This window comes from Vulpes vulpes, chromosome 10 (assembly GCF_048418805.1).
Source record: "Vulpes vulpes isolate BD-2025 chromosome 10, VulVul3, whole genome shotgun sequence".
NCBI classification, from domain to species: Eukaryota; Metazoa; Chordata; class Mammalia; order Carnivora; family Canidae; genus Vulpes; species Vulpes vulpes.
The window spans coordinates 58,531,841-58,559,722 of record NC_132789.1 but is presented as its reverse complement, the minus strand read 5'-3'; the positions used below and the strand labels follow the sequence as shown (position 1 = coordinate 58,559,722).

At 38.2% G+C, this 27,882-nt stretch overlaps 1 protein-coding gene across 5 annotated transcripts in view; it reads right to left on the bottom strand.

The window, feature by feature from the left end:
- The window catches only part of NAV3 (neuron navigator 3), a 595,667-nt gene that overhangs the window by 131,512 nt on the left and 436,273 nt on the right, over positions 1–27,882 (bottom strand). For all 5 annotated transcript variants that reach the window (XM_072724439.1, XM_072724437.1, XM_025992156.2 and 2 more), the window contains exons 10-12: positions 23,873–23,981; positions 22,822–23,205; positions 9,756–9,875 (exon numbers count right to left, since the gene is read on the bottom strand). In XM_072724439.1, coding sequence (XP_072580540.1) covers positions 9,756–9,875; positions 22,822–23,205; positions 23,873–23,981 — 613 coding nt within the window. The remainder of the gene's footprint in view (positions 1–9,755; positions 9,876–22,821; positions 23,206–23,872; positions 23,982–27,882) is intronic.

Below are 27,882 nucleotides of genomic sequence, written 5' to 3'. Positions count from 1 at the left end.
CATCCAGGCATGATAAAAGCTTTTATCCAAATTAATAATATTATAAAGAATAGTAAGGGCACAGGAACTGGGTTCAAATTCTACCACTACAGTTAATTAGTGTTTACAGGCAAGTTTCTTAATCTAAGAACTCTTTGCTCATAAAACAGCAGTAATAAAACCCACTTCACAGGACTGTTGTACAGGTAAATTGTAACAAGGTATTTGGGTAACATGGCATGTTAGATACACATAACTAGTCCTCATTGCTGACACCTATGGTAGCTAATTTTTATTATGACAACCTTGGCTCCTCCTTTTCTTCCTCATTACCACCTTCATGAGACTGTTAGTAAATTGTTTTGGAAGGAGATAAAGTAAAACTACCACATAAGAGTACTGGGGATCACCTCTTCTGTTAAAAGAATATTCTGTAATAGAAAAGTTTAGCTTTGGCCAAGTTTAATGTCAGGAGCAGTCCTTCAAGAGATGGTAAAGCTAGAGCTTAGAGCCACCTGCATGCATGTTTTGAAAAATATTAAAAGGTATCCCGAACAAAAGTATCTACAGCTTGGGCTCGTTGGATTGTCCAAGTATCCTTTCAATCTCCTTTTAGATTTTCCTAATCCCTACTCTCATTCCCTTGAATCCCCTAAGATGGATCACAGTGCTCAGGAGAGGCTGAGTTCTCAATAGTGTTTCTGGAGTGACTTAATCCTATCAGGGGTATCACTTAAAAGCACTGGAAGTTTAAAAGATTATTCACAATGAGGTCAGTTATTTCTGAGAACTGGAACACAGGAGATAAGTTCAGCAGCAGTTCAAAGGCCTGCAGTGGTGAGCAGGGCATCAAAGGGAAGTTGGTAGGGCAAATAAATTTTTTTCTATGTCTCTAATATTTTTGCACTGGTCTCTTTCTACTTAAAGAAACAAGAGCAAAAAAGGCAGGCCATTTTATTATGAAGTGAAATAATTATATTTACTTTATCTATTTCCAACTCAGCCTATTAATCTTTTTTTTTGTGTTTGCTTTTAATTACGATGGAAAGCCAGTAAGCTAATGAAGGAAATACTTGATATATGGGACTATGCTGATTCTGTGATTTTGCTAGAACAAATCAACACGGAATAGGATGAATTAGGAGAGTGTACACACACTAATGACAAGCATCATGAATCTGAGCCCTCGAGATATTTGCTTGATAGTTTAGGAGAAATCTCTGTTGCCTTCACTTCTCCTATGTGGAGAAGTTGAGGAAATAGCAAAGGCCTCCCATCGTTAGAAGTGATTCCTTATGTGATTTTGTGAGAATCTGCAATGACTCCCTTTGTAAAGGCAGCACAGTATTCTGTACCTTGATACCAATTGTAGATTTAGGGTGAAGGGTTCCAGAATACACCACTGTGAAGAGCTGGGTTTTTTTTTTCTGAACTGCCTTTATTTGCCTAAAAGTAGAGCCTCCCTAAATAATTCAAAAATCATAAATTCCCTCCCTGGGAGTTCTGTAACCAGAAGAGATTGACTCCTGTCACCAGGGATGAGAAGGACAAGAAACCCCCTAGACAGACATTGTCACAAAACTGTCATATGTCTCATCTTCTAAGTGTTCTTTTGTTTTTCCCAGAAGTCATTTGTTTTCCTACGAACGCCCTTATCCCACTCTCATTTCATGATTAAGCAAGCCAATCCTAAGAATTCTCAGCACAGGAAGAAAATTCTTTTCCTCTTTTCTTTTTATTCTATCCATGTGAAAAGATCATATTAGCTGAACCTATTGTGGTAATCATTTCATGATACATGGAAACCAAACCACCATGCTGTGCACATTAAACTTATACAGTGATGTATGTTGATTATTTTCAATAAACTTGGGGGGAAAAACGGATGGTATTAAGTCCAAATTCCAATTGCCTCCTTGAGTCACATTCTCTGTCAATTCTCACATACATATGTGACACAAAGACCTCACTTTTAAAAAAATTTTTTTAATTGGAGTTCAATTTGCCAACATATAGCATAACACTCAGTGAAAAGCTCACTTTTTAATTGATAATTTCTTCTGCAGTGTAATTTGCAGGCCCCCAAATCATAAACCTAAGAGGAAAGAGGAAGGTCATTGACCACCCCCAACAAGAGATTTAGTATGACTAGTGTTTAGTCCTAGGCTTCCCTTAATATATTGAGTTATAATGACTGACAACCTGAGGGCCGTGTACCATCATGACAGTCCCTTACTACCTTTTGTAAACTCATCCATCAACTGTGATTTCAGCATCTGGGCAGCAATACAACAAATCAAACCAATCTAACAGTTCCATACAAAAATAACAATTTTCTATGATGCACTATGCTTTTATATTTTCAAAAGATCATGATTCAACACAAAAGATCTGTAAAAACATGAATAACTAATCATAAATAAAAACTGATAAGTAAAAACTGATTAGTTTACAACTGAAATGAACAATCACTATATTTACGAATATGTTTTTTTTTTTTTTTTTTTAGGAATATACTTTGGATAACAATGTAATAGATAATCCAGGCTGGGCCTGGATTTATGGAATTTTGTTCATTTTCCAAAAAGAGTTTATTACTTGGAGATTTATCTTCCTTTTCCTTGAGACTCATTCTGTCATTATATTGACTTGATGTCACGTGGATAAATAGCCTTAATAACCACATTTTAACTTCTATGACCATTCTACTTGAGTAACTCAGGCTATTGCTTGTACCTTGCTCGATCATCCAGGAGAGCACTATTTCCTCAAATGGTAAACTTCATACTATTTTATTTTATTCTTTGGTATAAACCTTCTCCAATTAACTTCATTTTTCCATGGAGTTTACATTGTTGCTTAGTTCCTCTACTCTCCATTTCCAAAAATATCAGATAGCCCTATATGTTCTTCACTTTTGTGGAGGAGTTGTTTTCTCTGCCTCTTTAATGGTTCCTCTCCCTTTATTCACTCTTTAAATGTCAAGGGTTCATTTTCGGGGCTTCTCTTCCTACTCTACGTCACAGATACACATGTGCTCTTAGTCTGCACAGTGCTGATTCACATAGTGGTTTCAACAAAATTAATTAGTTACCACCATAACAGACATCAGGCCAGCTCCATTGAGGGCGGCTAGCGCTGGGAAACTGGCCTGACATTGCTCTGTCTTGCGCTGCAAACTTGGAAATATGCTCACATAGTTTTGCCTCAACTACTAGGCTGGCTTCTCATGACTGGTGGCATTTTCTTCCTCTATGGCTGATACCATCCCAGCATATCTCTGTGGGAAACTTTAAGGCACAAGGAAGTTTACATGACCATACATGAGAACAAACACTGTCTCTTGCTTTATAAAAGTGTCTCTGTAATTTCCTACATAACCTGCCATTGAAGAAAATGTATATCTTTATCTACTGATTTTACAGACATGTTAAGACAGTTACCAATATTTAAAAATTAGGTCATTTCTCACAAAAGTTGAGTCTTACTTTACTTAAAGAGGCAAATGGTCCTGCAGGCAATCTTTAGCCCCACCTTTCCCTACTTCAGCATTTCCCCAGGCAGCAACCTCTAGAGCTAAGGGTGGCCGCCCTCTTCCCCCTCTTTAGTCTGGTTGTGTTTAACACATCCCTTCTACTTCACTCATTTCATGGGAATCTTCCCGATTCCTGAAGGATATGAGCCTAACACTGTGCATACTATATATAATCAGGACTTTAATCCAGCATTTATACAGACACTAACCTATATAAGAATCACACAGTGGTATGGATTTAATTGTGTCCCTCTCCCCTCAAAGTCTTATGTTGAAACCCTAACTACCAATATGACTGTATTCGAGAATGGGCCTTTACAGAGGTAATTAAGGTTAAATAAAGTCATAGGGGTGGGGGGCCCTCCTTGGATAGAACCGATGGCCTCCTAAGAACAGGAAGCTATATGAGAGAGATCTTCCTCTTTCTCCCTGAGGAAGCACAGAGGAAAGACTGTGTGAAGACGTAGTGAGATGGTGGCTGTCTACAAACCAGGAAGCAAGTTCACACCAGAGAATGACTTTTCCAGCACTGTAATCATGGATATGCAGCCTTCAGAACTGCGTGAAAATGCACATCTTGTTGTTTGAGCCACCCGGTCTGTGTGTTTTGTCATGGCAGCCTGAGCAGAGTACCCTACACAGAGCCGACCCCTGGGGAGCTCATCTTCGTTCACCTGGACTTCTGTGGTCCCCTCCTGAGCTGTCTGCCTACCTTTGGGCCATATCTCTTCACTATTTGCTGTAGATGAGCTATTTTTAAAATACAAACAGTATAACACAGGCTCTTGCTTTGAAATTTAAAAAGAAAACTAATTAAAGCTAGTAAAGTAGCCCCTTACCACGTATAGGTCCAAACACTCTAGACCAGCCCCCCAGGGCTTTTGTCTGTTGTCATCCTTGCCCACGTTCCCAGCGCACTAGCAAAATCACATTATTAATGGGTCTGACTCTCTTTTTGATGAAACTCAAGCTCCTCTGAGGTCTCTTCTTGACTTGGCCTTGACTTTGACCCACTGCCTGGCCTGCCTAGCACCATTTTCACAAGAACATGGCTTGCTCGGGCACGTTAGAGAGGTTCTTCCGCCTGTGGTATCTGGCTGTAGCCCTCAAGGCCACACGTAGCATCTGATCACCCTGGTGTCTTTTCGGCAAGAATCCTTAGTGGGCTTAGCAAGAATCCCCCTACCCTTGATGTCTTCTCTTAGTACTTTTTCATCCATTGACCTCCCTCATTCCATTTGTTGGCTATGAATCCCCACTTGTCCCTGTTGTATTGAGAACTGAGCCCAGCTGTATACTAAGGTCTCTTCTCCCTACTGCAACAGCTCCTTACAAAATCTGTTTTCCTTACTTTGATCACTGCCCATTTCTGGTTTTCTGTAACACCCCCTTAAACTAAACTCTTCCATGCTTCTATGCTCTCCACTCCCACATTTCTTCAGATTTCTCCCAGGCCACATGTCAAAAAGTACTACGCTTTCTTTATGGCTCCATTTAAGTCATACTGCTTTCTGAAGTCTTTCCTTATACTCACAGGTAGGAATAATCACTTCCCTTTGGGCTGCTTCTTAGATACTTTGCACATACATCTATTATGACTTAATCAGTTTTATTACCATTTTATTTTTTGCTTATATTGTTCTATCTGACCTTTAAATTCAGGGTCTTTCATTTTTATTCTTTTGTTTTGTTTTTATCCAAGCTGCTACTATGCTGTCATGCATGCACTTAGGAGGTGATTATTTATTCACCAAATATTTTTTCATATTTGTTAATACTAGCAGGGAAGTTAGTGTCAGGACAAGAGTTAATAAAAACCAAAACAACTTTCCCCCACCTTCCCCCACAAATTACCTTTTAAATATAGTGTAATCCAACTGTATAAGTGTATATGAGTTAGGATTGACCTCATTACAACCAGAGCCAAATGGATAAAGCCCACACATTTTAACTGTCTATTATGAACTTATTTGTGAGGCTCCCAGAGCATCTCTAACATGTCTACAAGGATTAGTCCCATTCTATAAGCTTTTTTTTTTTTTTTCGGTCAGCTTAGGAAGGAAATGGGGCTGGTGTTGGATTGATATGGAAAATGAAGGAACTACAATATCTTTGAGTAATAAAACACGATACACTACAGTTGTCTGCTGAAAGCCCTTCTCTTTTCTTTGGGGCCATTTCAATCTGCTGGGAAGAAGATTTCAGCTGTTCTCTATTGCCCATCCCATTTTAACTAGACTTTGATCAAAGGGGAACCTTATAATCTGCACTAAAATAACACAAGCAATTCAAACCCATTGCTATCCTACTCAGCTGGCTACTTTGGTTTTATGTAATGTATTTTCACTGATCACAGCTTATAGAAAAAATGTCTACAAAATATGAAAAATTAATAAAACACTGCTGGGGTTTATTTTTTTTTCTCTTAAGCTTTTTGTCAGTGAACTATTACAAGCCTTACATTTACCAATTTACTAAAATGAACCAAGCACTAATATTTTTCATACTGTTAAAAAGAACATTGACTAAAGTCGCTGGGAAACTGTTAAGTATAGGAGGTAAAAGACCCAAGTCCTTGTACTATTATATCCACTAAATGAAGGCATTAGGCAAAGATCAGCATTTCTGAAAATATCACAGGAACAAATTATTACAGAGAAAAATGTGGGGGAATCAGTGATAAAAAAGCTTTTAGGGAGCACTGGATTAAATCAAGTTAAACAGTTTTATTTTGAAGTATGGGACTTTTTAGTATCTTTTTGAGTAAAAGTAAGCAAAGTGGTATTACCTTATAGCTATTCTTGCTTATCCTCTTTGGAATGGATATCAGAATTAAGAAAGCTTTATGAAACAACACCCTGTACAAGGATATTTTTAAATTAACAGCAGGACTTACACAACTAGAATATTTAATACTATGCATTTTTAAATTAAGTACATCCCTAATCACTTCCTGAATATAGGATTTTGAAAGAGCTTCAGATTTAACTATAATAAAAGACAAACTCCTATCTCTGCTGATAGCAGGATTTTCCCTATGACCTTATTGGTGTTTAATATATACAAGTTACACCAATAAAAAATAAATTTATTATAAAAAAATAATATATACAAGTGATTAAAGTGGGTTTTGTTTTCCTTATATAATTCTTTCAAAAATGCAATTTTCAGAAGCTGAATCTAATGAATGGAGACAATATCTTTCAGGGACAACATGTCATTATTTGACCTAATCTAAAGATCAGTGACACTGTGATTTTGACACTCTCTTTCCTTCGACAGAGCACAGCTAGAAAAGTGAATAAAAACTTCAAAATGTCATTTTTTAATGTTTAAATGTTTATGCTAAGTGTTCATGTTTTCATCAACTTGGCATATAGTTGTTAATTTTAAGGTAGTGACTTGCCAGCTTTAGTATCCACTAGAATCACCTGGAGGGCCTGTTCAAGCTCAGATTGCTGGACACAGCCCAAAGTTTCCCCTTCAGTAAGTCTTAGATAGAACTAATCTGCATTTCTATCAAGTTCCCAAGTGATGCTGCTACCGCTGCTGATTTAGTGACCACACTTTAAGATCCTTGCGTTCACAGGTCCCAATTTATTAGACACACATCTGGGTTTTCCCGTTGGTCTGCGGTTCCTCAGCCACGCACCAGGCTGGAACCTTAGAGGAGCAAGGAGAGCTGGGTATCCCAACTATCTCTAAAATACTGATTCCTTGGTTCTGCCACCACAGCCTCAGTTCCCAAAAACCAACAGACTTTCCCCCTCCTTTAATACTTTCCATTTTCAGCTAAGAATGTGTAGGTCCTTAGTTTTAAAGTGTAGTCCACACTGTGGATTTCATCCCCTCGAATCACTGCTTCCTGTTTTTCCACATAACCCCTTCCCTCTCTTACATAATATCCTTGCAGTATGTTGGCTCTGGCCCCATTTGCCTCTCGACCCTGTTGGACTCTATCGCTAGCCATACCCGGATATTCAGTAGTAGTTTGTATTCATTCCTTTGTTCTTTCACCCCATAAGCATTTGTTAAAGGCTCAAAATACACTGAAGTGACAAAAATTCTGCACTCGTAGCCTGACATTGTAATGGAGGAGATATAAGATAAGCGGGTAAAGAAATAAGCAAGTATGCTATACTCAACGAATGATGAGAATAGTATAAGGTGATGGTTAAGAAAGTGACTGCTCCTAACTCTGGGAAATGAACTAGGGGTGGTGGAAGGGGAGGAGGGCGGGGGGTGGGGGTGAATGGGTGACGAGCACTGAGGGGGGCACTTGACGGGATGAGCACTGGGTGTTATTCTGTATGTTGGTAAATTGAACACCAATAAAAAATAAATTTATTAAAAAAAAAAAGAAAGTGACTGCCCATCAGATGTATGTTAGCCTCTCTGGAATCATTTCTCTGAGAAGGAAACATTCTGCTGAAATTGAAATGCGACGGAGGCAATAATGCAGTGAATGTAGAAAGGGCATTCTAGGCAGAGGAAGCATCAATCCAAGAGCAGAAACAAGTTCAGGGTGGCTGAAGGAGTCAGGAAGGGAGAATAGTTGAGGAGCTCAGGTCAGTGGTGGGGCAGCAACATTTTTCATAATCCTTTTGTAACTACATGCTTCTCTCACACACACCTGGTCTATGGACTGGGATACGTCTATCCTAGTCTCCCAGTGGAAACTGTCCTCTGGCCAACAGGAGTTAAAATATCAACAGCCTTATTTAAAGAGTATTTAGAGCCCCAAATGCCCTACTTGTCTCAGTTCAGTTGACGGCTGCCATGTCTGTTCTCACCCCAGTAGTTCTGGGGTTTGATTCTCTGGAGAGGTCTCTGAACTACAGGACATCAGGCACATACCCAAACTCCCAACCCGAACCTGAGCCCTAACCCTAACCCTAACCCTTCGGAGAGGTCTCTGAACGGCAGGATACCAGGCATATGCCCTTACCCTCACACTCACCCTGACCCTAGATCTGAGAGAGTGGCCTCCTCAACACATGACAAGGAAAGCTGAGAAACAGCCTACTTATCCTGGAGAAGACTCCAAATATTTAAAAATTGGTGGTATTTCGTTTTTTAATTTAAATTCGATTAATTAATATATAATGCATTATTAGTTTCAAAGACAGAGTTCAGTGATTCGTCAGTTGTATATAACACTCAGTGCTCATTTACATCACCTGCCCTCCTTAATGCCCATCACCTGATACCCATTCCTCCCCACACCCCTCCCTCCTGTGTTTCTGAAAATGGGTGTGAAGGTAGACATCAAAACAGATTATCTATTTAAAGAGTAGTATCTAAAAGTCCCTAATCTCTTCCAAAAATATATCTACAGCATCTGACTGAGGAGAAACGGATGGCTAATATCAGGATTCAAGCCTTTGGTTTGGCTATGTTAAGATGCACGATGAATTGTACACAGTTCCTATTTCAGAACGTGGATACATTAAGTCACAACTTCTGCCCTCTTCCTCAAAGCTGGCTTTAGTAAAGAATCACTCTAGGTACAGATATAGCATAGGTTTGAAATGTCAATTCCTTCTTGATGAATAAAGTAAAAATTCTGAATGAAGAGAGGGCAAAATCAAGTCAGAAGTATGTCTTACAATATTATTTTACAAGAACAATATTCTCTAACAGCAGTGATTCTGATCAAACTGACAAAACAACTTCCAGCAAAATAATAACTAGCATATGAAGTGCGCAAGCATGCACACGCATACACCTTTAAACAATCTAAAACAATTACATACAAAACAGAAATTAGCCTAAAGCGAGAGTTGTAGGCTTTCAACAAACCCCTCAAGAAAAGCATCAAGTTTATTGTACCTGATAATTCGAATTATGTTTCAATCTTTGTATCATTAGCCTCCGGGTAAATCCGAGACTATCCAAACCAAAAGGAACTTATCAGCCAGAGTTCTTTTCAAGGAAAGAACATAGTCTATGTTTATTATTTTGCTTTTACAGATATTAAAATTTGCTGCCATGTAACTGAAAGTTGTTAAATATTCTCACCAATGCAATATTATATAGGGCTCAGCAAGTCTTGTAAGAAAAACTACCTTAGTATTTAAAATATTTAAATATTTTAAAATATTTCAAATATTTCAAATATTTAAAAATAATTATTATATTGAAATAAAAAGTCTTTTGATTTATGTTATAAAACTCCTAGGGTCTCACTTATGCACCTGGTTTCTGTGGTTCTCACCATCGTACATGCTGGTAGCATTACCTGTCTGCATCCACTGTCACATCGTGAACTCCTCTCTGGATGACATCCCGGGAAGTGGCTGTGTCTGGTATTCGGTTCAGACTTCTAGTATACAGGTTGAGCCCTCCATCTGTCATGTACCTGAAAATAATTGTGTAATTAATCAACAGAAAATTAAATGATCTCATCTGTATAATTTAACTTCATAAACAGTGTTCACAATTTTCAATAATTATGCAAATGTGCTTTATTACAGTTTTTCTATATAAACATTTTACTCACCAGGAAGAATGAGAGTCTTTTTCAAGTTTATTAGGAAATCAATCTTCCTTACTACAACAAATAAGTAGACTACGTAAAACCTTCACTTCCACCCCTCTTTTGTTATCAAAATTTTGAACAGGCTGCAAGATCATTTAACTCTTAAGTAAGAGCAAGATCACTTCATTTTCTAAATACCATTTTTGAAGCACTGAAGGTCACAGGAGTAAGGGGATATTGCTCAACTTAAAATTAATCTATTTGGTACATAAAATGTATGTTACCAACTGGCCACAATGATAAAATAATAGCCAAGGTGCATTACATGTTTAAAATGTTGCCAGGAACTGTTGTAAATAGTTTACAGACAGTAACCATTGTCACATTAGAGAAAAAAAATAAGCACAAAAAGGTTAAGTGACATGATGTTACTCTACCAGTTACGGCGGAACTAAGAACTCAAGTCTAGAAAGCTGGTCCCAGAGTGACCCCACCCGCCACGGGGAAAGCCGGTCAGCAAAGTAAAAACAGTGACAAAGCAGGTGCACAAAAGGAAGCAGAGACACTTGGCCCCTTGGTCTCAACTTCACAGCTTGTCTGTGGGCTCCAAGAGATATTCTTGCTTCTTTATAATCATGTCCCTAACTTGCTCAAGCAAATTCGAGTGGATTTCGCTTTTTAAACTAAAAAAAAAAATTAATCATGACCATATTGAAGACTGATTATTAAACAGGTTAACGACTGCCACGGTCAATAAATTCTGTCCTTACACTAGTTGAAGGACCTTGAAACAAGTTTCTTAAACTGTGCCTCGATTTCTTCCTCTGAAAATGGGGAGAATAAAATCTGCAGAGATTTTATGAGAATTAAAGGAAAAATACACAAAGCTCTTACTTGCTATTCACGAAGTCTCTTCCACATATTTGGAGGAAATATATGAAATTTATATACAAGACAACACTAGGTCATGCTGCATTATCCTTATAAGGTACTCTACACGGTTAGTTTTATTGATTACTCAAGAATTTAATCTCACCAAAACTGAAAAATAAAGGACTTTGGCTCTAAAATTGAACACTGATATACTCTTGGAATAAGAAATACTACATAGAATTTAACTTTTTTTTTTTTTAAATAACTAATTCATGGTTAGGAGCATCATAAAATTAAACAAATAAGGAGGGAAGGGATATTTGTCCTTCATGTGTTTTCCTTTGTCAGCTGCCACATCTTGGTGGTGTCTGTGTTTCAGGGTTTATTCTTACTTTCAATTCCTTTTTTTCTTTTTTTTTTTTTAAGATTTTATTTATTCATGAGAGACACATAGAGAGAGAGGCAGAGATGCAGGCAGAGGGAGAAGCAGGCTCCCTGCAGGGAGCCCGATGCGGGACTCGATCCCAGGACCCCGGGATCACGCCCTGGGCTGAAGGCAGTTGCTGAACCACTGAGCCACCCCGGTGCCCCATTTCCAATTTCTTACTGTATTTCCCACACAGTTCTCAACCAACATCTAAAAGGTTTTATTGTCTCTTAAGGTGGCTTATGTAAAATTCCTGACAAAGTGTTTAGTGGCAAATGTTTTTTCAATCACTTTTGAGATTGTGTTTTAAAAGGTTGAGGGTAGTTGAAATTTTCTCTGCAGATAAGTGTAATACTCCCAGCCTCCTGCTTTTTTTTTTTTAAAACTACCAACATGCTTAATCCTAAACTTAACCTTGGAGGAAGTTATAACAATGTACACATGTTATGTTTCACGTATGTCTCTTTGGTCTGTCTTCATCTGTGTATCTCCAAAATTGTTTAGCACAGTGTTTTGTATACAAATGAGGGTCCACAAATATATTATGTTCGTCCAGCTGAATTCAAAAGGCTTCCATATTTATTTATTTATTGTAAAAAGAAAGCATCAGAGCTGATTTCTGTATCTTACCCATGATGGTGATGCATGTAAAAAAGAAATAAAAGAAATAAGATGACAGATTACTTCTATTAGAAACATAACCTTTTAGTTCTTCAATACTTACAGGAGAGTAAGGTCTATAAACAAAGGTTAACTGCTTTGAAAACTAATTTTCAAAAGGAAAAAAACATATGTTTAAAACTTCAATAAATTAAGAAAAAAGTTTTTTTTTCAGGAAGCACCTAAAAGGATATTCATTTTTCTTGGGTCCTTCAATTTTCCAGTTAATATCAAATAGGTTTACAACAGATCTTAATTGAACCAAAAAAAAAAAAAAACTCAGTTATAACTCCTCCTTTTACACAGGCACACTGTGATTTGAATGTTGGTAGGGCATTTTGATTACAGAACCATGAGTTTGTTATTTAAAAAACAACATACAGTATGGAGGCTCCTCAAGGAGTTAAAAATAGAGCTACCCTACAACCCAGCAATTGTGCTAATAGGTATTTACTCTCAAGATACAAATGTAGTGATCCGAAGGGGCACCTGTACTCCAGTGTGTATAGCAGGAATGTCCACAACAGCCAAACTTTGGAAAGAGCCCAGACGTCCATCGACGGATGAGTGGGTTAAAGGAGAGGTGGTGTATATGTACAATGGAATACTACTCAGCCATCAGAAAGAACGAAATCTTACCATTTACATCAACATTATACTGAGTAAAATAAGTCAATCAGAGAAAGAAAATTATAGTACGGTTTCACTCATATATGGAATATAAGAAGCAGTGCAGAGAATCATAGGGGAAGGGAGGGAAAACTGAATAGGAAGAAATCAGAGAGGGAGACAGACCATGGGAGATTTCCTAACTATGGAAAAGAAACTGTGGGTCAGTGGAGGGGAAGTGGGCAAGGAGATGGGGTAACTGGGTGATGGGCATCGAGGGCATGTGATGTGATGAGCACTGGGTGTTACACGCAACTGATGAATAACTGACCTCTACCTCTGAAACTAATGATCTACTACTATATGTTGGCTAACTGAATTTAAATTAAAAGAAAAACAACATACAGGCATCGCACAAGTAAGACAAATTCCTGACTTGAATTTTTTCTTGGTAATTCTTCCTTCTTTTCATTCTTTCTGAAGGATTTAAAAATCTATATATAAGAACATGAATTTTACAGTTACTCTAAAAAATTATGCTACAGTCTGGGAGCTATCAGTGGTAGGGGATCATTCTGAAAGAATAATGTAAAATTTTAAGAATGATTTCCTAAACTTCAAAACTGTCAGCCCAGATGGGTTTACTAAGAAGAGATAATAGTCAGAGGGAAGATTGGTACAAAAAGCTGAAAAGAAACTTGTGAAGATTACTGACAAAAAATAAATTATTTCAAAGTCTTAGAATAATTTTAGCCATGTTCAAATTCTATAAACTGTAAAATAATTCCCATAAAAAATAGTCTCACAAAGCACTTCCTAATTCTTCCTCATTTCTACCGGCACCCTGATTCTTTCTGTGTAGGCAATTTGCATATGTATGGCATGCACTTTAGGTGTCTATTATCCAAATTAACATTTCTAGGCCATATCATTCCACCTTACCCTAAAGTAAGGTATTAAACTGCTTCTAAGGCACAGATAGGTGGCTTTCTCATAAGCACCTCAAATATAGCAAAAGCTGAGGATATATTCATTTCAGCACTAATGCTCATGCTCCTTTTGTTGTGCACAACAGTGGCTAAAAGGAAAGACACGATATACATATTAATCATAGTGACCAGGGATTATGAGGCCATGGATGGATGCAATGGACATGAACGAAGGAAAGTTTGCCCGTCCAAATGTGCTTGAATACCTGAGCTGTTTTCAAATCACTACCACCAGGGAGACCAAGAGCAGAGGATTTTGTCTCCCAGGACGCCTTTGGCAACTTCTGAAGACGGTTTTGTTTGGGATGGAAAGGTGTTAGGCCCTCTACTGGGTAGGGGCCAGGGACTCCTCCCATGCCAACACAGAAACCCTGGTCTTGAATGAGACACAGGCATTATATTATTTAATAGTTTCTCAAATAAGTCAGGTAATTTGCAACCATTATTGAAAACCACTGAAAGTTTGCAGAATTCGTTCTCAAATATACATTAGTTGAAGGCTCCTATTAAAATCCTTGAGAGCATTAAAAAATAATAATAATATAAAAAAAAGGAAAGACACCATCCACCTAATTGATAATCTAGATATACGACTCCTTGTCACTCAATACCCTCAGCTGTTATAAGACAGAGTCTGTTCAAATCCGTGAATCTGCATCATTATGCTCTAATTATGTCTGGAAGTCACTGAAATAGACAAAACTTGTAAAAATCTTATTTTTATATTGTTCAATCCTACTTTCTCAATTAACAGAAATATATATATGTATATATATATATATATATATATATATATATATATATATATATATAACTCTACCACCACAGTAATGCCATGCTTTACAAAGAAAAGGGAAATACATACTTTTGCAGGTGTATGAGGTATAAAAGTACATATCAAATAATAAAAATAATACCAATTTTCATGCACCTACTACCGGGCTTCAGAAATAGAACATTCCCTGTGTCTTCATCATCCATATAGGTTCCTTCCACTCACAGCCCCAAACCTCCCTTCCAGAGATATCTGCTGCCCTGGATTGTGTAAGTATTCCTTTACTTTCCTTTATGGTTTTGCTACATAGGCATGTATCCCTAAAAATATATTATTTAGCATCTCCTGGATTTGAACTTGCTATACATTGAGTCAATCTATGTGTAATCTTTTTGTGACTTCTTTCCTTTGCTCAAAATTACATTTTTTCAACTATTTTCATATGTATCATTGTGTTATTCATTTTATAGCTTTACAACTCTGTTTACAAATGTACTATTAATTCCATTTGACTCTTTGGACATTTGAGTTGTTTTTCGTCTCTGCTGCCATGAACACTTGTGTGCCCATACTTGCCTGTGCTCACAGGAAGAACTAACCTAAGGTCTGTATCTGGAAAGAAAATCACTGGGTCGTAAGATGCCCATACCCATATTTGACCTTACTAGTCAATGCTAAATATTTTTCAAAATAGTTTCAGCATAAATACCTACTTGCCTCTAGGTGAAAATTCTCATTTTGGTTTGGTTTACAAGTTCCGGATTACAAAGCAGGTTCATCATATTTTCACTTTGTTATAACCCATTTATGTTTTGTTTATGAAATGTCTGTTTACGTCTTTTGCTCATTTAAAAATTTTTATTAAGTTTTTGAAATTTAATTCCAATCTAGCTAACATGTGGCGCATTGTATTAGTTTCAGGTGTACGATACTTAACAATACTATACATTCTATACGTTGCTCAGTGATGATTATGGTAAATGTTCCTTGAGTTCTCTTTGTGTATCCCCCCCTCCCCCACCTCTCCTCTGGCAACCCTCAGTTCTTTTTTAGTTAAGAGTCTGTTTCTTGGCTTTTCTCTTTTCTTTTCTCCTTTGTTCCTTTAATTCCACATATGAGTGAAATCATATGTTATTTGTCTTTCTCTGGCTGACTTATCTCACTTTCTTTCCCTCATTTCTCTATTGGATTCAGTGCTATGTTTTGTTTTCCTTTTTTCTTTCCTCATTGATACTAATCCTTTATTTGTTATATGTGTTGGCATATGTTTGTGGCTTCTATGAGGTTTCATCCTGACACTCTTCTCCTGCTTGTTTTTTATGTGAAATTCATTTTTTTTCCGGAATAAAAAGAAACAACGTAGATACCTTTCTAATTTCACATAGTAACTGCCTCTATTATTTTTGTATAGTGTTTTAAAATGCAATACGTAGCTTTTTGAGATTTTCGGGTTGTTTCCATCTCTTACTTTCATCCAGACTTTCACTTCTACCTTTATTGCCACGTCCTGTTTAATTTGCTTCTACTCCCAGAAGATGTCTGTTGGTGTGGAGTCCTCCTGGAAGGGAGCTGTGGTTGGGCAGTTTAAATGAATTCATAGGAACGAGACTATTCTAATTCCCTTCAGACATGACCTTCTGCCCTTATTCTCTCTGGCTGGTCAAGTGGTCAAAACTCCTCCCAGCTTCAGCTGCTGACTTCAGATGCCCTGTGTGTTTTCTAGTCAATTTCTCGGCCATTTGGGGGTTCTTCTGTTCTTAGTGTTACCAGATGCCCCAGGGCTACCTCTGTTTCTTCTTAAACAGATGTTGACGCCATCCTTCGGCTCTTGGATGTTTGTCCCCAGCTGCTTATACTTGGGGGCTGAGATGATACTTTGTCATCATCTTTTATGTGTAAACAATGATCATGATTTTTTGGCTTTCCTGTCTAGTTGCTTTGTCTGTTTTTGTGGGGATTTGGGAAGATTCACAATCTATGCTTGCACCATAATTTACTAGAATCACACACTGACATTTCATATCAGCCACTACATGTTACAATTAGTTATTTTTTTAAATGACATGAACACACAGGCTTTTTAAATCTCAAAGGCACAACAGTTCAGCATCTTCTTTTAGATGAGCACAGATGATATTAACTATTATCCCCTAGATCATACATGCTAACTTAAAAAAAAACTATACTAATAATAAAGATTGCTGTAAATCTCTGCTATATTATAGAAAATCAACACCCAGGAGAAAAATAGTACATGTAGACATATAGATAATCTCACAGGGTCAGTATGTCATGATGGTTAAAAGTATAGACTGGAGCCAGATTGCTTGGTTCAAGTCCAGCCCTGCATGTTTTAAGAAATTTTGAATTCCCAAAAACAGATTAACTAATTTTCTGAGTTCTAGCTAAAATCACTTAACCCAGCCATGCCTCAGTTATTTCATCTGTAAAATGGAGATAGTAATGATATATTTACTTCTTACAGTTATGGCAAGACATAAATAGCATGTCGTAAAGGCTATGCAAGTGTTGGCTAGTATCACCAGCTACTTTTCCATTAGGATGTCCACATTCACTAAATATAACTCTCACATCTTGAATACGAAATTAGTAGGAACATTATGATTAGGAAGCTCTCATTTGCTATGTAGACTCTTTCAACCCAACATTTTAACCCTGCCCTTTCTAATGTTAGACATGCTTCACATCATCAGGTGAACCGAGGGAGGATCAAATGAGAAGGATAAAAGTATTCATGTTCCTGTTTAAGAAGATCATTCCTCAAAATTAAATTACTCTGTGTTTGGGCCATATGACTTAAGTAGAATTTTAGATTATATTCTGACCCAGGTGTTAATACTGTGACACCTGGAGATAACTTCAATTCCCACCCAATTAAAATATGTAACTTTCTCCCCAATTTTCCAGCATGTTCCTTTTTTTTGCTTCACAAATGGAGACTTTCTCAGAGACTCATTATAAGTAAGAGGGCTTCCTCTGACTAATTCCTAATTACTGGCAGATTCACATCCCCAAGTGTTTAAAGTAATTTTAAAATGAGAAGAAAGAGATAAGTCTTTACATGCTTCGGAAATTTTGAATTCTCCGAATGCTGATTAACTAGTTTTCTGAGTTCTACCTAAGGTATATGAGAAAATGAAACTCCATTCCCATTCACTTCACATTCCTTGTGGTTACGTGAGGGAAAAAAAATCTTAAATTAAACACCTTCATTCATTACTATGCCTTTTGAGCTCTTTGTCCCTTTAATCACTGAAACATACTTTTAAAAATTGGGAACAGAAAATTAACTCTGTGACTCAATTTCTTTCCTGAATTGTAGCACAGACGTTTCGATGCCCTTCTTTCTCACTTAAAACATCATCAAATTAAAATTCCCATGGGATGTCTCTAGCCCTCTCATCTTCCTATCTTTTAATTCTAGGCTGAAGCATGGGCTACACCGTATAAATGCCAATAACTTTTCTGTGTAAACTGGTGAGCGCTGAAGTGCTGCACACCCCAGGGTATCCTCCACATAATAACCCCTAATCACGGTTGAGCTGCGACCAGCCATACTGCCTGCTGATGATGTCTAGTCACCTTCCACCCAGGGGACAAAACTGAGTCATTCTTTAAACCTCAGGGTTCTGTACTCTGCCACAGGAAAGAGAAAGTGTATAATGCCAAACAGGTCAACATCACCAGGGCAAGTTTTCATGCAGGATTTTTTGTATGGTTTTTTTTTCCAATATACTGAGTATGGATGACGACATAAAACATGCAGACCACTGATGCATATTTAAATGAGCTCATCTGTGAAACTACCAAGACTTCATTTGAAAGACAGGGAACAAAAATGAAGAGAAGACTGAATTGGGTTTTCACTGAGGCATGAAACAAGTAGGAAAGACAATGGACATAACTTTTTTTTTCCCCTAAGTGAATTCAGCAGAAACTACCCAGCTCTCATCAAAAAACGTCCTCTTCCTTCTGGGCCTATAGCTGAACCATATTTCCTGGCTTCTCTTATAGTGAGATGCGGCCATCCAGCTATTTTAGATAAGGGAATGTGTGTGGAAGTCATATGAGCCACTTCTAGGCCTGGTACAGATGAAATATTCTCATGCCATGGTCCTTTCTCTCATTGGCTACCTGCTGGTTGAGTGTCAATGTGGGTGTGACAGTGGAATTACCGCAATCTTGTTTTCCTACAGGCTACATGTGTACCTTCCCAAATGAAGGTCAGAAACCCCAGCGAAGGTTTTATGTGAAGGAGAAATGAACTCTGTGTTAAGTTATAAGATTTTGAGATTTCTTGTTTACAGAAGTTACTGTTAACTAATACAGCTAGGGTCCTGGAAAATACAAAATGCTTCTGAGTATAGGTATGCCTGTAATATACATCATTATATATAGATTCAGTTGTTTTTAAAAATTGCCTTAAGAAAAAACTGCTAATCTAAGAATGTATACACACATACTTACTTACAAGCATGTGTATCTATTGGTCATTCATTCATTGGACAAGGGAGTACCTATAAAAATATAAACAACACTAGTGGGTGAGTCACAGGATGCTTTGTCTATATCACTCACTACTGCACGCACATTCGCAAAATGCTGCTTGGCACCTAGGATAAACTCAGAAATACATTTTGGATACATACACACACACACACTTCAGCTCAGGACCCTTCTCCCTATTCTTTTCCCAGAAGTCCTCATGTCTCCCATAAGTTCTACTATCTTCTAGATGAGACCACACTTTACATCATAACTCTACCCTGGATACTACTCCGGCTTTTTCAGCTTATATCACAATCACTACATTTCTGTCTGCATTTCTGACTCTACATCCATTATCTCCCTTCTGCTTTATCAAAAAAAAAAAAATAGTCTCTCTTTTTGCTTCTTTTTTGTAACAGTATAATTTCCTATCTCTGGTGCTTACAAAATGGGCATCTTATGTGAATTCTCTGCCTCTTTCGAGCCATTGTGAGTAGCCTATCATTATTTCCGTACATTTCTCCTTTGTGGTATCTCACATATCAATTTTTCCCTCCTTTCATCCCCATCAAGGCTATTCCCATATTTCTGGCCTATAGACCTTGGATGTGAGGTTTTGGAGTAGTGTCTGAAATCTACCACCAGAGCTTCTCCTCCCAATCCATTTTGCAGATTTCCCCTAAAAGGGACTCTCAAAAATCATCATCATGCCCTATTCTGTGACTATTAGATAATCTCTCTTAAGAAACAGTGCTTTCAGGATGCCTGGGTGGCTGAGTGTCTGCCTTCGGCTCAGGACGTGATCCCAGGATCTGGATGGAGTCCCACATCGGGCTCCCTGCATGGAGCCTGCTTCTCCCTCTGTGTCCCTCCTTCTGTCCCCCTCTCTCTCTGTGTGTCTCTCATGAATACATAAAATCTTTAAAAAAGAAAAAAGAAAAAACATAAAGACAGGGCTTTCCATTGCTTAGAGTACATAGTTTAAACTTCTTAGCATAATGTTATTGAAGCCTGTCAAAAGAGACCCTATCTCTCAAAATTAAGGATTCAGATTCCATGAATCTCAATTAAGGGAAAGGTCAGTGAGTGTCATCTAATCCCATTGTCCCTCTGATTTTGAAAATTATATTTTAGTCAGGCTCACTAAATGGCCTTCTTTCTACATCATTTATACTTTTCCTACAAAAATTCTCTTAATACAGTTCCCTTCTCTATAGCTATTTAAATCAGAGAATGTAACTAAACTATTTCTTTTTCTTATTCCCTCCTATCTCATGCCTAGGTTTAGCACTTTCTCCTTATTCTAAGTTTTTATGTGTATGAAACTTTTGAAATTACCCACATATTGCATTGTCAATGTCCATTGATTTCTGATTTAAACTGCTCCCAAGATATGCCTTGTCTCTCAAGATAAGCATTTTACATGTGTATAAATAAATAGTCAGTCTTCATTATTCACAAACTCCACGTTTGCAAATTTGCTTACTTGCTAAAATTTGCAAATCAATAATTGCAACATTTTCATGGTGCCTCGTGGAGAGGCACAAGTCTGAGCAACAAGTCTTGAGTTGCCCCATAAGGACATTCCCAGCTGAGGTCAAATAAGGTGACATTCTGCTTTCTTGATTCAGCTCTCCTACTGACAACGTGTCCTTTTTACAGTCCCTTTAGAGCCACGTTTTCCACATTTTTGTGCTTTGTCTTGGAGATTCTTCTGTTTAAAATGCCCCTGAAGTGTAGTGCTGAAGGGTTCTTGTATTCCTAAGTGTAGGAAGACTGTGATATGTCTTATGGAAAAGAATGTGTTAGATAAGCTTCTTCAAGGCATGAACTGCAGTGGTGAGAAGGCATGAGCTCAATGTTAATGAATCGACAGCATGTACTAATAAGGAAGGTGGCTTTAAATTGAAATACACACAAAACAAGATTATATTCTGATGAGTTGATAAAAATGTGACCTAAAGCTCACAAGAGCCACATCTGTCTTTCCCCTAGGAGCAATGATTCAATATTCATTAATTTGGTGTATGTGGCACCTTCACTGAATGTAACTACTGTGAGACGCCTGGGTGGCTCAGCAACTGAGTGTCTGCATTGGGCTCAGGCCGTGACCCCAGGGCCCCAGGATCGAGTCCCACACTGGGCTCCCTGCATGGAGCCTGCTTCTCCCTCTGCCTGTGTCTCTGCCTCTCTGTGTCTCTCATGAATAAATAAATAAAAATCTTAAAAAAAAAAAGGGAATGTAACTACCGCATATAAGGAGAGTGACTGCCTGTGTGTGTATGTGTGTATTATGTGTATGATGTGTGTATATATAGGTATGTATATGTTATATTTATGTATATAATTAAATCACCAGTAGTGAATATAAAAATACACACATATGCCGTCATTTAAAGAGATGAAGAAAGAAGAAAGAGGAGGATGTAAGAGAGTGGAAAGACTGGGTAAGAAAAGGGAGAGGCGGGAGAAAAAGTTCATGCCTTAGCTGTTCCTGTGTTGCCATCACGTTCCCCGAGCTGGGTATCCCCTCCTAGGTGGTTTTTAATACATACAAAAATGGTAACAGTAACATCCACACATTAGTATGATTATTAATGATAATACATGAAATTATGATGCTGGTGACAAATTTACTCAACACTCAGACCATGACAGGCTCTGAGTTAGTACAATTTTGTGGGTTATTTTCTTACTTCCTAGGAATTTTGTGGAGATTCTGCAATCGTATCCCTAATTACAGAAAACAAAAAAGCGTCTAACTTAAGCCGCCCCTCCAAAGTCCACAGATAGCAAATGTTAGAAAGGAATTTAAATTGTCTGACTCCATTGGCAACTCAACTACTGCCTACCCTCACTGACCACAATCCATCTGAGTCTGCATTGCTGGGATTTCGCCATCTGGGAAGGTGGCATCAGGCAAGCTCTGGATCGCAGGGTATCAGAGCAGAGATACACACTGATCTAAAAGCTCTTCCGTAGGCCTGTCATCTTTAAATAAGCTTTTCTGTCCTCTCATGAATGAAGTCAGGAAGGGTTACTCTTAAGAAGAATGATTTCTGATACTGGTTCTCTCAGGTATGCAAGGACAAAAAGTAAGTCAAAACTCCTAAATTTCAAAACATGATAATCATGAAATTGATTTGGGAAGCTTTTCCTTGCATTAACAGAGCCAGGGTTTTGAAGTCAGATATATCTGAGTTCTAGTGCCGTTCTAGCTCTTCCTTAGCCTTATACAATTGTGCTCAGTTAGGATCAGTTTTCTTATCTGTATGGAATTACTATTAGTAATAGAAGTAGTTTTAATAGATTATCCTATTGCCTCCATTGGGGCTCATCCTCAGGTTGAACTAAATATTCCTCACTACCAAAATCTTTAAGAGTTTTCTAATCATCTATATATAATCATTAATTAATTAATTAATTTCCTGATTTTGGAATATAATAGAAAGCAGAAGAAAAAGGCGGAGTTTTTTTTTAATCTGATACCATCAAAAGAGATTGAAACTCTCAATTCTAAAATGATTTCCCTCAAATTAGATTGGAGGTACATAAATGAAGAATGCTTAAAGATATTTGTTCTTCAAAGAAGTTAGAGGCAGTTTTGACAAGCCAAATTAAAAAAAAAAAAGTCCAGCAGCTCAGCAAAATTCCTCCTGTCCCCTTCTCACGTCTTTCACTACAAAATCTGTTACTTAAGAAGCATGTGAAAATCACTCTGAAAAGCAAAGGCATATTTGTTTCTCTAAAGTCATAAGAGAAAAATTTAATAGCTTACAATGAAATGATTTTACAGAAGTCTTAGATATTTTACTTTTCACAAATGAGCAGAAAAGGGGGCCTGACATACCCCCAGTAACCTTCCATTTGTCACGGTTTCTAATGACTCTGTGAGCTAGCCTAATTATTCCTCTTCCAGCTAATGAATCTCTGTAGGCCACCGTCCCCGTTCGCATAACGCTGATAGAGATAAAGGCCACTTACCCACTGTTGATGTCATCAGCCCGGAGACTTTTCCCAAGGATGTCACCGTCACTCATATATCCACCAACGTCAACTTCAGAAGACATGTCCAGGTCACTGCTTGCTTTCTCACTCATGTCAATTTGTGATAGATTTCCCAGCCGAGAGACAGCTGCTCGACGGAGAGGCGTCGTGTACATGAACCTCGAGGGGTCCGTGTGGATGAATCGGCCGGTGCCACTGCGAGGGTAGCCAGCCCCCAGGGAGGGAGCATCTCCAGCCTGAAGTCGAGGACATGCCTGACCCAGCCTCCAGGTCATGGGAGTGGGTCGGCCTGTCAGGTTGGATATGGTTCTTCCATTCACTTCTGTTGTCACAGTGCTGTCAAATGTTGTCTCCAGGGTGCTGTCAAACAAATGAAGAAATAACTATAATTCACTTGGTATCACAGACCAAGACTATGGTCTACAGGAAAGGCTAGAGCGGAGTCATTTCTTAGAAGTACGTCATTTGCATGCGAGTCAAATTAGGCATTCATCATGAGATGCAAAACACTTCTGCACATGTCAGTGTGGGAAGGGGCATTCATTTGAAGTCTGTTGTTTTGCATTTCTGCTTTCAAAAGAAAGGCCATCATCAATCATTTTACATGAGACAGAGTTTTGTTTCACAGTTTCAACAAACCCTTAACCTAACCCCAAAGGCTTCCCAGAACCATCCTGGAAGTTGAGTACAATTATGTTTCATGGTCTATCCCTCCCCCATTGCCGACCCCCTGCCCTAGATGCATTTCAACTGCAACTTTGCCTTGCTGTCTGTCACAGGCATGAAATCTACTTAGTAGTGATGGTGGTAGTTTCAGTGGCTAATTCGGTTTGAAAGGGACACTACATGGAAGAAGAGATGGATAGGAGAAAAAAGTCCCTGGGTCTGTCCTAAGAAGTCACCAGATGAATGTCATGTAAAATTGACGAAAATAGTAAGGAAACTAAAATTCTTTCTTTATCCTTATAAGAGGTTAGGTACTTGGCTGTTATTTTTCTCTTTATATATAGAACTGAGAAAAAAAAACCTGTGGCTTATCTGGGTCCCACGAAGACTGGACATAGTCTCCTCTAAATTCTGCCTCAAATCTGCTATGTTTTTAACTGTTCTCATTCTTCTTGTTTCAGGATCTTCACCTAGAAAATTAATATAATCATAAATTTATTAGTCAAGACATTTACTGGTCTTAGAATAATTGTCTACCTAGATAAGTAATATAAATTCTTCTCCTTAAAAGTAAAATAATAGGTAGGGGATTCCAAATGCTTACTGCCTGAAAATTATGTCTCCTTTCTACAAATAAAATGTGAATAGAAACAAACGTAACATTGGAAGTAATAATGGATAATAAGGAGTGACGATAATACAATAATACTTTGTAGATTCATGACCTTAATCATGCAAAGTGACAGTGATTAATTCAGAAATATATTACACAGTACTCTCTCTTGCTGAGTTTAATTTAAAAATCTGGAATTATTTGGATTCTAATTATCCTCATAATTACCTCTTCCTAGGTATAGTCAGAATAATAAGATAAACTTACCTTGTACAATTACACACTTGGATTCTGGGGAATAAGAGGCCTTTTCTTACAGAAGCAGTACCTTTGTAAGTCTCCTATTAACATTGGATGGCTTTGTTTTTAAATATTTGTCACTTTTTACAGAGATTTACAGCATCCACCTAGACGCTCGAGTTCCAGGAGAGGCTCTAGCATCTAACCCCCTCCTGTGTTTAACAGGCATGAAACCAGCAGCTTTGCCAGTGTGACAAATGCTAGCCTTGCACAACCACCACCTATCATTTGGAGGGAGAGGTGCCATTAAACCAGTCTGATTATGGACATGTAATACTCCCAAGCGAGTGGCCATTTGAAACTGGCCTATCTGGATACTGAGAAGAACACGGGGAGACAGTAGGGGAAGTATAGCTTCTCTTCTGTTCAGTTTGGGCTCAGAAGGATGTCCAGTGAGGAGAAACTTTAGTAAGAAAGATGAAGGAGAAAAGAAGGGAGGTAAAGGAAATGGATGGTCTAAGGGGATCAGGGGAGGGAAGGTACGAGAAGGAGGAGGGAAAAGAGGAAGGCAAAAGAAGGGGATAGTGGGAAAGAGAAGGGAACGAAGGAAAGGAAAAACAGACGGGAAAGTGAAGGTAGGAAATAGCATTGATTAAACTTCTGTATGAAAACTGTCACATGGAGAAGTCAAGATGCATACCTACAGGCTATTTCAAGAATGTACGTAGATAGTTGACGTGTTCATTTCCTTACATAGAATTCATGCCAGATTTAAAAAAAAATACACAGTAAATACACCTGTATAATAGTGAAGTGATCATAGAATCACTTCACCTGTATAATATAATCATAGAATTGGCAGGGGTTTCAAAGAATGCCCCACCTTTCCTCTCAGCCAGTGAAGGAACTCATCTATGCCTCCCTTGGGAGGTAGCCATGGGCCTCTGCCTGAAGCCTCTAAGATTGGAAAGGCATCGTCTCCAGAAGAGATGGCTCCTTCTGCTATTGGACAGGTCTCATTGTGAAAACATTTCCGAGGATGAATAATTTGCCTGCCTTTCATTTCCATCTGCTGGTCTTAAGACCTCTGAAGGTGACTGAACAACTCTATACCACCTTCACCACAGCAACCACCTTCACCACAGCAGTCAGAGACTAAAAGACACCAACTGCTCATTCCCCAATTTTCTTCTTCAGCCAAACATCACTGCGTTGTTCATTTTTCCTCATCCTGGATGGTTGCCTAAACAACCACCATTCTGCTGCCTGCCTGTGTCTACTTTTTAATTGACAAAATACTCGAATGATTAAAGGAGGTTTAGCAATAGCATTATTATTTCAAACTTTAAGAATACAAAAAACGTCCTTAGATATATTGTCAAGATAGAAAAATAGGTGTTGAACCCTCCTCGGGCACATGGCACAAACTTCTCCTACACTAATTCAAGTCCTGCAGTCCTTAACCTTATCAATTACCATCACTTTAAAACTCAGAGCTGGTAATGACCCTTGAGATTCTAATCATAATCCCTTGGAACTTTTCCCCACCCTTCTCATAAATATAGCAGCATATTTGAGAAGTGGTGATAAAGAAGCCCACTTTTTACTTCCAAATAATCTGGTACTAAAAGAAGATAAGAAGGAGTTTGTAAGGAAAATCCTAAAGGGCAGATGACTTTTACTGGAGGGAGGAGGAATATAGTTATTGACCTTACACAGGTTGTACAATATACCATTACACGTCCCCTGGCCCCCTCCCCTCTGTGAGAACTTGCACATTGTGCTCAAGCTCTATCTCAACCATTTGTCAACTGGCATAATATTAAAAATATTTATATTTGCATTGCTTTCCATATATTCTTAATGTAAACTATAGGAACATTATATTTTCAGAGATTCCATTTCAGTAGATTTTTTTCACATCTTCATCTGCTATTTATTATTTTTTTAAAGTAAGTTTTATTTATTTATCCATGAGAGACACGCAGAGAGAGAGAGAGAGAGAGAGAAAGAGAGAGAGAGAGAGAGAGAAGAGAGGCAGAGGGAGAAGCAGGCTCCATGCAGGGAGCCCAATGCGGGACTTGATCCCAGGACCTGGGGGTCACGCCCTGAGCCAAGGCAGATGCTCAACCGCTTAGCCACCCAGGCATCCCCTTCTTCATCTTTTAAGTGTTTCTTCTCCTGGGGTTCCTGGGTGGCTCAGTTGCCTAAGCATTGGACTCTTGGTTTTGGCTCAGGTCATGATCTCACGAGTCATGGGATCGAGCCCCACGTGGAGCCTGGAGCCCAGGTCAGGCTCCTTGCTCAGCTTGAAGAATCAGCTTGAAGATTCTCTCCCTCTGCCCCTCACATCCACATGCGTGTTCTTTCTCAAATACATAAATAGATCTAAAAATACATAAACAAATGTCCTTCTTCCAATCCAACAGGCATCTTAGATCCTTGGCTTTTCCAGCTGAATCCATTTTTGTTTATATAGCTTCTCTCGTATTTCAGAACCACAACTTCTTTTCCTCCTTTGGTTTCAGGCATCACAACACTCACTCAAAAGGCACTGCACTGTTCATGACAATCAGACAAATGGATCTTTTCCTCCCAGACCTTACTGAGCAAAACATAATTGCTGCTTCATTCATGTTATGAAGGATAACATGATTTATCATGTTATGCAGTAAATTTATTGCAGTAAATGTTCTCAATGACCCACAAAAGTCAAAATACAACTAAATACAACCCCCTGAAGGATTACACAAATCTGAAACATCCTATAAATTTGTATCCAAATGATGTCTAGAAGATTGAGGGAGAGGTGGGAGTCTCAACTGACAAGGCCAAATGTAAAAGCACAAGTAAAATGTAAAGCACGAGTAAAATAAAAGCAGAAAAAAGCACGTATGATAAATTCATTTAGTCACAAAAGTGTTGTATCTCCTCTCACTTCCATAATCTCCAAGCCACTAAGGCTCCCTTGGGACCTACTCTCTGCCCCACTTAGAGAGGACACTTTAGGAGCCATGAGAAAGCAGTTTGCAACAATGTTAAAAACTCAAAGTGGATTCCAGAATGTACCATTTTGGAAAATGTGTGTAAATCTTTACTATCTTGACAGTCAGGAAGGAGGCTTCCTTGAGGAAAAACAGTGGCTTCTACATTTTTTTTGCCTCAGACAGAGGCCACATGATCCGTGTGGTCCTGCTCTTAATATTTAGGCTTTACTTAAGTACATTGTAATTAACACCGCCAGCACTATCATCTTTTAATAAGAAGTCAAATTATCAGTGAATGAACCTGATTCACAGAGAATTATGTCCTCTACCCCAACTCCTTGGCAAATGTTATTATTTAGAGTACAGCTGCCTGATTTATTTTGAGAACCCTAATTTTGTAGATGACCCCAACAGTCATTTGGATGGAAATTTTTCAAATCTTCTTAAGCCAGATACTTGGAGCAGAAAATAGCAAAAAAACTATGGCCAATCACCTTTTAAATAGTCTCCTGTATAGCCATAGCACAGACC